Below are 11,342 nucleotides of genomic sequence, written 5' to 3'. Positions count from 1 at the left end.
TAGTGGTGATGCGATAGCCTCTTTGCAATTGTAAAGATTCTTTACATTTCCACATGCGCGGTACTGCTTTTCAAGATGGTGGCAATTTAGCAGTGCTAGAGCCGTTGTTTAGGAACGACATCAGCGCCTCTAGTGTCAAGATTGCAATACAAAAGTCAAAATAGGTCAAACACAACAGCGTCCTCCGACGGTGGCCAGTGGTACCAGGCTATGGTCTGATGGTCTATTTTGATATCGTCATTATGATCGCTCCGCCTGTTCGCGTGGTGGCGTGGTGGTCGCGTGGTGCCCGTGGTGGCGTGGTGCAAATACCGCCTGCCCTCCAAATGGTTGCTGTTCCAACACATGTTTTCCCCTGTTCACATAGCTGCTTTCTGGCCAAGTTAATACTTTTTCCCTAATTTTACATTGATGTTGGAAAATAACGATGCTTTTTATCATGTTAATGTTATTATATGGTTGATCCTATCACTGGCTGCCTTTTGTTTGGCTGCGGCATAATTTTTCTTGCCTTTTTAAGAAACTTCACTTTTTCACATAATTTGTCTAATAAAATCATCAATTCTAAAGAAATTTTCTATCGCACCTACCCTTATTGTATTAGGACCTACAATCTAATTTAACTACATAATTTTTGTTTCAAAACTTATTTCCAACTGTGTAAAATTTGACTTGGTAAAACGTATGTAAACCAACTTGCTAAGTGACCATCCCCTTTTAAGAGTGTAAACTGTCTTTGAGGAATCTCCTATTAGAGAGCTTATAGCAAAACCTATACATCACAACTTTTGCAAAATACGTCATCAAATATGGGACAGATGTTCCCCTCCTAAATCCTACATAAGTCGAATCCTCCAGCCTCAATTAAAATGCCGGGGAAGGTATGGTGGTTCACTCAGATAACATGGTTGCCACAAGTGAAAACACTGTATTAGCTCACATCTAATAACAACTGCCCACAGATAACCACAGATGGAGAAAAAAGCCTGTTTTGTGGGCACTTTTCTGCGTCCAATTCTTATATGCGGGCATTAGCCAAATACAAAACTCATGATAAGACTTATTCTCTATTCTATGCTGTCGTCGTCATCGATCAGCGTCAAGTCTAATACATAATCGTGTTTCTGTATGGGGAGACCAACAAATACAACAACTTTTAGGGCTACAAAAACATACTTTTTCTTTATTGTTTATTCCGCTCTGACTTCAAAACCATTCACATCAGATTTGATGCAGAATTTAAATTTACACCTTGAGCATGTTATCTTTTTTGTCACAGGTAGGGTTCTGGTAGAAAAATGAGTTTCAGATCAATAGTGTGCCTTCAAAATGTAGCTCATAAGTATGAGGGCTGGCGTATACATGGACCTGTATATTTGTTGATTAATCGAAATCAAAACCAAGGTGAAGTCAAACTCTCTAATATTTCACTGCATATGTCGGGACAGTCATCATGACTTTTTTCTGAGGGGTTCAAGACCAAGACTCGTACAATAAGTTGCAACGAAATGTGTACATGCATCGAGTGGATATAATTATTAGTAATAGTTTCAATAATTACATTTAATCAGTTCTAACTTTTCTTTCTGTCACGTTTTTTATACTTTTACTTCTTTTATGTCCTGTTGCTGTCACAATATTACCATCATCAGGTTCACTGAAAGTTCCAACCTACACGATTCCCTTTTTGAAAAACTAATTTCACATGCAGCACTAATGCCGGGCACAGGCTATGACAACTGATCCATACGTTTTCGTTCACATGCCTCCTTGTACGGTGGGTCTATTGGCATCTGGTTGGGGGCATGGTATGTATATACTCTCTCATTGTTCAGCTGGAAAATAAATAGATAAACTTTATCAATTTTAACAACCACAGCGTTGAATGTCCCCCGTCGCTCTCTGGGCCATCTCAAAAAATGTGTAGTTTGAATCCTTGTGGTGATGCCTTCTGTCATAAATAAATTTGAAATGATAAGTATAGTATGTTTAGGTCTTATTGAAATATTGGGGAAAAATAAAATGAAAGAAATGTTAAGACTGTAATTGACAAAAGTTTCTTTCAGACCTGACTGACATTTATGGTCCAGTTAGGTCTTCAAATTCTGGAAAATGTCATGTGTACACAACTGAGATTTCAATGAGGAAAAATTCTTGTGAAACTGATGAGATAACGCCAACCCAATGGAACTTCTCAGCCACCAAATTCTGTGTAGGAGTTTTAACCCCTTGCCTCCCTAGAGGGGACAATATATAGTCCCTATATTTTGTCTCGCGTATACTTTGTAGGGACGATATATCGTCCCTATACTAATGCATTAGTATAGAACTCGCGGTACGCGTTTGACACTATTGTACAGTGTATTCGTGTCCCTGGTGACCTGCAGAAGACTATATTTAGTTTCATTCATAGTTTGCGGATGGCACTGCAGTTTGATTGGTGCTTGTGCAGCGTCACAGTACTCCAACTGATTAGCATATAAATTGATATTATGTTGTATCATTCGATCAATCAGTAATAGACAGTAGCCAAAGGTTATCAATCAAGTTACGTTGATAATTTGCAGGTTGTAACTGCATTAATAACAGTTCAATAGACTTGTTCAAATCAGAACAAAAGCAACGCAGGGTGTGGCATATGCCCCCCCCTCCTCCGTGAGCACATTGAGTTGGTGTATTAGGAAAGTAAAGTGTTTTTCAGACAACCACGGGCAGCTGGTGTCATAGCTGACTGGGTTTAGTTGACATTGTGAAAGAGTTATTGGTCTGTAATGCCCGCTGTACACGTTATCTTTTTCTACTAGTATTACTAAAATTCTGTTTATAAAAAAAAACGTTAGAAAAAGATGAAGTCCCCGATGTACACCACGTAGAAAATTATTTTCTTTTCGAATATGGCACTGGTCCAATCAGAATACGCAATAATAAAACTTGATCAGAAAAATATTTAAAAAATTCGCGAATGCCTCACGATGGACATATTCGCAGCAAAATATTTTCGCGAGTGAAAAATCTTTTTCCAAGAAAATTTAAACTGTCTTTTTTACTCTAAGCTCTTGGTGTATGGGGACTGTAGTGTAAATGTCCCTTATATAACATAATAATGAGCAATAATTAAGCAAAAGTTGTTCAAAAGGTGTGATTGTTAGGTGTAATTATGATAAGTGCTGACTGTGCGGGGTATACAGGTACGTTGGGCCAAGCTGTATGCAGTGCCTCTGTGGAAACATGGCAACAATGACATGGATTTCAAGCTAAAAGGAAGAGATTTTCGTGGCAGAATATTTTCGCGAACCTGACCTACTCGCGAAATTTTTCTATTCTACAGTATATAGGGGACAATATTTTGGAACTGTAAAATCAAAATTACATGTAAAATTTACAGTCTTTTTACTTAAAGTGGAATTTCAAATGTTCTGGAATAGTGGATTTTACTGAGAAGGTTCATCCTCATGAATCCAATCCCAAATTAAATGTCATTTATACTTGAAAAGAGGGTCACATGTCAACTATGTGTTGTTAAGTTGACTATATTACAATGGCCATTTGTTGCGCTTTACTGTAGAATAGGTTTGAGAAGTTTTGTCATGACTCCATGAAAGAGGAATGTCCGTGAAAGAGAAACGTCCTCTACTTTTCTAGCTCTTCCTTCCAGATGTGGGAAATGTGAATAAAAAAAGCTCAAAATACAGTGCAATCAAGTCTTACATGTGTCAAGAACAACATTAATCAACTGTCAGGCGATAAAAAGAATGAAAACATTGTCAAAATCTACAATAAACTTAACCCAGCAAACCAAACCCAAGCTAATTGAAAATAGGACATGTGCCATCCTCAGCAAAGTTAAAACTACAAAATGAATTATGATCATCAATCATAATTCTTGATTACGAGATCATTTACTTTAATGAAAATGGGATTTACACCCAGAACTATGACTAAATCTCTATGAATGAATATCTAGAGGGTTTTTTTTGGAAGGGATGGTAACAAAATCTGAGGCAAATCTCATGGCCCCTGACATTTGATTGACAACAAGAGGCCCAAGGGCCTGGCGCTCAGCTGGATGACCTAATAACATAGGACTGAGGGTATAAAGTAGATAGTAGTAAATATCGGCTTTATACTACTGTTTGAAGGTCAAGAGAACACGTTATGCCACTAAAATTTCCAATGCAGAGCTGCCAGCTGGATGAAATATGATTGAACTAATCAGCCATGGTATGTATATATTACAGGAGGCAACGGAAGATATCCCAAGTTCAGTATGTTGTATCGGTAGCTTTACAGAAAAGAAGTGTCAGAGAGGATGAGACTTCTCCATGGACAACTGTGGTATGTCCAGGCTGGGCTGGAACCAATCTATCCTTGGCGCAGACAGGTTCAAATTGGCTATATTTTGAATAGATTGAATTGCGATGATAATCTAATGCAATAAAGGAGCAATATCGAAGAGACAAATTAATCAAACCAATTGTCCACAGACTCGGACCCTGAAATGGCACGATGTATGCGTGCATATAAAAGTATATCAATTGGTCCCATAGAGATGATGAGGCAATGTCAATATGCCTTGTTCCTTAGTCAGCAATATGCCCCTTTTTATACGGAGAAGAAGGAGAACCCAGATAGGCTTTCACATGTCGGCTTCCAAATGGCTCGAACCAACTGTACTATCACTACTATAAATTTAAAATGCGTGCTCCTCCAACATGTAGCAATGTCTCGGCCAAAAAGCCACTTAGTCGACAGGCAAGCTAGAAGTTCAGCACCGTGAGCAGCTCATTGGTAAGGCCATGTCAGGTTCCGCGCGCCTCTTCAGATACATCAAGTATTGAAAGCTGTGGTGAGCTGAGCACATAAAAAGACCATGGTCACCTTAATTTGAAAATCCCTTCATAATCAAGGGCTACCTCTGACTAAAACAGCACAATAGACCACCAATTTGACCCCAGCTCCTAACTGCGGGAAAACCCAAGTCAAGCAACCAAAAGTACCAAAAATACATTTTTGTTTACAATAACAATACATTTGAACTGCACACATGCGTTTGTTTACAATTTCATTTCCCGCGAAATCTCGAAAATCAGGTGACCTGCAATCATGGATTGAAAATAACATTAACCTGGGTTCAGCAGGTCAGCAGGTATACCGGCTGTTCCAATCATCCCCCTACAGGCAGCTGTTCAAAAGGTAATGTTATTCACCCCACAGGGAGTGCAGGTAATTGATTAAGCCCCTGCATAACTTAACACTATAACAGCAATGGCTTCAACACCCTCCGCCAGCCTACCTCTCTGGCTGGGCACCACCTCCACAGCTAGGAACCTCTCTGACCAGGAACCACACGTGACTGGTAGTATCACTTCCAACCGTTTGAAGAAATGGCGGTGCTGTTGGTTGATATGTTGGCGTGCAGCAGCAGCTCAGCTCATGCTCCGCGTGCGGGTGTAAAAGAAATGCTGGTCCCCATGAATCTAAGTCCAGTCTAGAATTCCTTTGTGAGGAATATTAGTTCTTGTGGGAAAAGGGAGATATATTGTTCCGCTGTGATAGAATCAAATGCCCTCCCTTTCCTGATGCCCGCCTGTATTGTTCTTCTTCGGATGAAGGGTCTTGGCCTCTTTAGAGTCCTATTGAATGGTGCCGGTGTTCTATTGTTGAGGGCATTTAATATCAGGGGGCATCTGATTCTATTACACCGGCACCTTTAAATCATATGTTGGGTTTCTTTGTTATAGAATATAATAGGGCCTACATGCAGCATAGCACCTTTCCTTATTGCCCTGCCCTTACTTAGAGTAAATTATACTACACACCTACAGGGCCAGGGGCGTAGCTAGCTTTTTGGTGTGGCGGGGGAGGGGCAAAAGGCTCTCTGGGGGACAAAATGACCCTTTATGAAATCTTTTGGCCAAAAACACATATTTTGGTGACCTCGGGGGGAGGGGGCATTTGCCCCCCCCCCTCTGCTACCTACGCCCCTGCTTTCCCGGGCCTGCTATATACTAGTCTCGTTACTCTAAGCCTCCTCTAAGCCCTGCCCGAAATAATCACTATTGTATTAGGTATAGGCTATAGATCACTCTGAAACACTAATTACTTGAGAAGTGTTCTGAGCACATTAATATTGGGTTTGCTGCCCGATGTCCAGCTTGTTCCAGGCTTCTGTCTAGGAGTAAGGAGATAGCGACACCCCCCAGATCGAGCCAATGACTGTCGAGCACATCCTGGGAAGATGCCCAACGCTTGCAGCGTTGAGGAGGGAGACTTGACCGGCTGACGAACACCAACTCCGCTTCTGATTACTAGTAAGTCTGGAGAGTCTGTTAGATGGAAATGAAAACAAAGAAGAAGAATTTCCAGGCTGAGGGTCCAAGTAATGAAATGACCACACGATTTAGTTTTAAAGATGTATTTATTAATCAATCAATAGACATCATTTGAATTACAACAATTTTGTTCAGTGGACACATTCGCATATCTATTAATAAAAAACCTCCTGATGAGAATTGAACATTTTACACTGTGACTACAATCAATGAATACCACTCTTGACTTTTTTAAGTAAAATGACTATAAAGTTATTACCACAATCCACCCAATATTAAATATTTCAAAGAAGTTTCTTCCAAACTGATCAATAACCCAATCTGTTCAATATTGGGCAAACTGTGTTAATTACAGAACATTTCATAGTCATTTCACTTGAAATGGTCGAGAGCAGGTTACCTCCACAGCCAGGCACCACCAAGTGAAAACAGCAGTCTATGTGTCCCTGGCCTTATACAATTGAATACTTGGATAAATAAAACTTTGAATCTGTTCAATATTGGGCAAACTGTGTTAATTACAGAACATTTCACAGTTATTTCACTTGAAATGGTCGTGAGCAGGTTACCTCCACAGCCAGGCACCACCAAGTGAAAACAGCAGTCTATGTGTCCCTGGCCTTATACAATTGAATACTTGGATAAATAAAACTTTGAATCTGTTCAATATTGGGTAAACTGTGTTAATTACAGAACATTTCATAGTTATTTCTCTTGAAATGGTCGAGAGCAGGTTACCTCCACAGCCAGGCACCACCAAGTGAAAAAAGCAGTGTATGTTTCCCTGGCCTTATACAATTGATAACTTTGATAAATAAAACTTTGAATCTGTTCAATATTGGGCAAACTGCCTTAATAATCGAACAATAATATAGTCATTTCTCTTGAAATGGTAGAGAGCAGGTTACCTCCACAGCCAGGCACCACCAAGTGAAAAAAGCATTGTATGTGTCCCTGGCCTTATACATTTGATTACTTGAACAAATAAAACTTTGAGTCTGTTCAATATTGGGTAAACTGTGTTAATAACAGAACATTTCATAGTCTTTTCTCTTGAAATGGTCGAGAGCAGGTTACCTCCACAGCCAGGCACCACCATATTTTCCTTAACTTCAATGCGCCTGCGTTACCGGAAGTGATCAAAACGGAAACGGAATAGATCCAAACGGAGCATGCGCATCCGTGGTGCCTGGTCAGAGAGGTTCCTAGCTGTGGAGGTGGTGCCCAGCCAGAGAGGTAGACTGGCGAACCCTGATCAATGGCTTGGCTTCTGTGGTAAGGAGAATTGACAGTTTTTTTACGGGAGTAACATTATTGTGTTGCTTAAAACGTCTACTTTTTACTCATGTAAGATCGTAGTACTAATAATAACTTCAACTTATTTTCGGGTTATGATAACACAACACGCATCTTTATGATCATGATCTTTCTCAAACTAACTGAATGACCTAATCGCCTTGGACGCACAACCACATATCAATCCGCCCCGACGATCAACAACAAAGTTTTCGTGCTTTTAGCTGTCAACATCAATGGCTATAATATACTCCTGCAGAATAGTAGGATTTATAGAACTAATTTCCGAAGTTTCCAATAGTTTGAACACAAATCAGAACATCACCCATCAGCTGGACTCAGATCTGCATAAATTACGATAAATAATGAGGTCGTCGCTTCAATTTCGCAAAGAAAGTTGACTCCATTCGAATGTTGTTTTGACCAAATTCCGTTGAACTCATCGTTATGAGGGCATTTGAACACATTCTCGTTGATTTTTTCTATAAACGTGTGAAGTTTCGTACCAAAATACATTTCCGTAAAGGCTTAAAAAAGAAAATTTGTCACTTACAAATCATCGCTCCGGTAGAAATAAAAAGGTCGCCGCCATTTTCTTGATGATAGTTCTCCAGTCCAGGTAACCTCGGCGGGAAATTTAAAGCGGGGTCATCCGGGGTCAAACAACAGTTTTGCTCACTACCGCCAACTGGTGATATAAATCGACACTAATCTATTTTATATCAAAACTTCTGTATCATGAAGACCTTTTCAACTTTACTTCAAGCTTTTATCTGCTGGAATAGAGCGTCAAAAAATTGTTTTTTCATTTACGCATTTTGCCCCCTGGGGAGCTGAATTTGAGTCGAATCGCCCAAATTTTTTTCCGTAAGCAACATTTTCTGCCGTGTTTATAAGCAAGACTAGATTTGAAGTGCCTCGGTTGTATGATTACAAAATGCCCAACTTTGTCTACAGATGGCTAGATGGAAGGATGGCAGGATGGATGGAAGGAAGGACGGACACCAATCGAATAGCTATTTGACTAGCTCCGCTGACTTTGTCAGCTGAGCTAAAAAGACTGGTGGACAAGCCCCTGGCTATCCACCTCATTAGCATACCTAGTGCTTGATGAGAGATGCGAAACCCCTATACCTGTCGCACTCAGACAGGTTTTTATTATAAACCCCAACACAGTCTTGATGCATAGTCCAACTAGGCCTCATAAAGTAATGTTCACTTGCAGGCATTAGGTCAAGTCCATAAGAACAAAGTTCTAGATAGACTGTCAATATCCAGGGGGCAATTTCCAAGTTTCGTTGTGTAGTCTACCAACGTTGTCTTGAAGTGAGCAGTGCAACATATTATGAATCTACAGAGGGCTAACAAGAAACTGTCCATATCTAGAGAGTATGCCATTTCGAGATGTATGGCTCTTGTTGACAGGCAAGTGAGCAATAATCCATATCTCTTCTCAGTCTTTCGAGCGTTCCTAACTAACAGCGGCCCGAAATAGTCAAGTCCAGTTGAGGCGAATGGACTCATCATGTTGAAGCATGCTCTTGGAAGATCTGCCATAACCTGCTCCATGGGCTTTACTCATTGCTTCCGGTACAGCAGGTATTTATCTACAATGTTCTTGACTCTGGAACGGGCTTTCAGCAACCAGTAACGTTGTCTCAGCTCATGCAGGGTGTGTTGAACTCCAGTATGAAGAACTCTCACATGGCAGTCGGTGATGATCAATCAGACTATGTCGTGGTGAGGCACATGCAGGGTGTGTTGAACTCCAGTATGAAGAACTCTCGCATGGCGGTCGTTCACGATCAATCAGACTATGTCGTGGTGAGGCAGCAGTACTGGATGCTTTGCTCTACAATGGACTGGTGCATTCTTCAGATGACCTCCTATACTATGCAGACCATTGCCATCGATGAAGAAGTATAAACTGCAGCAATGGGCTCTTGGTTGACAGCTGCTTCCTAGATTGCAGGGCGGCGTACTCATCGTTGAACTCGACTGCTTGTACTAACTGTCTGGATGATCAAGTTCTCAGCAAATCTCAGTTCATCTACAGTGACATGACCAAATCTTGACTGGACTTTCTGGCAGCCATGTTTGACGGCAAAGTTTCTGGCAAATCTGCAAACCAAGGCGGCAACTCTGGTATAACGAGACCAAGCTGAAAACTTCTTCGAGTCTGGGATTACAGCAGCATTCTTCACAGCTACAGCAGTAACTAGGTGCACCTTCAATTCTGGGTCATTATCTCTCGGAGGACTAGCAGGTTCAAAATCACCACCAGTGGGTACACATGGCTCTTCCTATAGAAATGCAGGACCTTGACCAGGACCATCTTGATTCAGCTGACAATCTTGATGCAGGAACACCATGGGTACCATAATTGGCTGCGTTGATCTCTCCTGGCACGTGATGCCATTGTAATGGGGTCGTTGACTCGGGGATTTCGGCGACGCGATTTGCTACAAAGATGTGAAAGCGCCTACTTTCATTTGCGATATAACCTAGGACGACGCGGCTATCGGACCAGAAAACGGTCTCTTCAATGCGGCAAGTTATCTCTTTCGTGAAAGTCTTCGATAGGCGAATGGCGATACCGGCGAACTGTAATTCGATTCGAACGATTGAGAGTTTTTTCAATGGCGCAAGACGGCTTTTGCTGGTAACAAATGCGCAATGAATCCAATCGTTGTAGACTAATCTTAGATATATGACAGTGCACATGGCTTTCTCTGAGGCATCACAGAATACATGCATCTCGTATATGATGGGGTCATCTGGCAGTGGCTTCCAGCATCTTAGAATTTTCAGGGAGTTGAGACTTGGCAGTTCATCTAACCACTTTATCCATGTCTTGAGCTCCTCCCCTTGTATCTCTTCGTCCAATCCTACTTTCTGGCTCCACAGAGTCTGTACTAGTAGTTTTCCAAATAACAATGCAACTGCAGCGATTCCAAGCGGGTCGAAAACCATGGAAATCTTGCTCATGCCTCCTCTCTTGGTAGCAGACGTGGTGACATGGTCTTACTCTAGGTTGACGATTGACTTTGACAGGTTTGGCTCCAAGATCCCAAAACAGGATTCTGCTTTAAGCCGATTTCTCTAAACAAACCCCTTTCTGTCGACTCAAGCCATGGAGTAATTGTTCCCATCTTCAAAGCAGTGCAGTTTCATAATGGTCAGTGACTTTCCTTGTTGATATTTTGCAAAATATCTATAGCGCGAAGATTGTTGCGGGATAGGGATTCATTTCCATTGTGGTTGGTTCCAATGGATTCCCACCAATTTGACACCATGTCATGGAGATTGCTTTCGCTATCAGGCTTGACCACATGCCTGACCTGCACTTCGACTAAGTCTTCACTCCCCAGCATTTGGCCCGCTGTGCGCCCGGTGAATGCCCATCAAAAATCTGTGCGAACGGCGAATGGCTCTGATGGTTTTCCTCTCTGTATCTCATGCTGAACAACAGCTTCCAATGAGCAGTTGCACTTGACCTTCAGAAGGGTATTTCAAGCAGATTTCCTCAAGATGACTTGGTTTGGAGGTTGGTATCTGGTTATAATGAGATATGTGAAGGCTGAGATTTGGCACAGTATAAATTTCATCAACCCGTATGCTCTTCTTACAACAACCATCGCCGCAGGGGGTACTTTCCGTAGCAAAAATTAACATCTCTCGCTGTTGACTGCGACCTTCTACTGTCCCAAGACT

At 41.3% G+C, this 11,342-nt stretch overlaps 1 protein-coding gene across 3 annotated transcripts in view; it reads right to left on the bottom strand.

Moving 5' to 3' along the window:
- Window positions 1–1,154: 1,154 nt before the first annotated feature.
- The window catches only part of LOC135496656 (tRNA (cytidine(32)/guanosine(34)-2'-O)-methyltransferase-like), a 187,700-nt gene continuing 177,512 nt past the window's right edge, over window positions 1,155–11,342 (bottom strand). For all 3 annotated transcript variants that reach the window (XM_064786094.1, XM_064786093.1, XM_064786095.1), the window contains one exon: window positions 1,155–1,835. In XM_064786094.1, coding sequence (XP_064642164.1) covers window positions 1,731–1,835 — 105 coding nt within the window. In that variant the 3' untranslated portion in view covers window positions 1,155–1,730. The remainder of the gene's footprint in view (window positions 1,836–11,342) is intronic.

Source organism: Lineus longissimus, chromosome 12 (genome assembly GCF_910592395.1).
Source record: "Lineus longissimus chromosome 12, tnLinLong1.2, whole genome shotgun sequence".
Classification (NCBI taxonomy): domain Eukaryota; kingdom Metazoa; phylum Nemertea; class Pilidiophora; order Heteronemertea; family Lineidae; genus Lineus; species Lineus longissimus.
The sequence above is the reverse complement of the archived record's forward strand: the minus strand, read 5'-3'. Positions and strand labels throughout refer to the sequence as shown.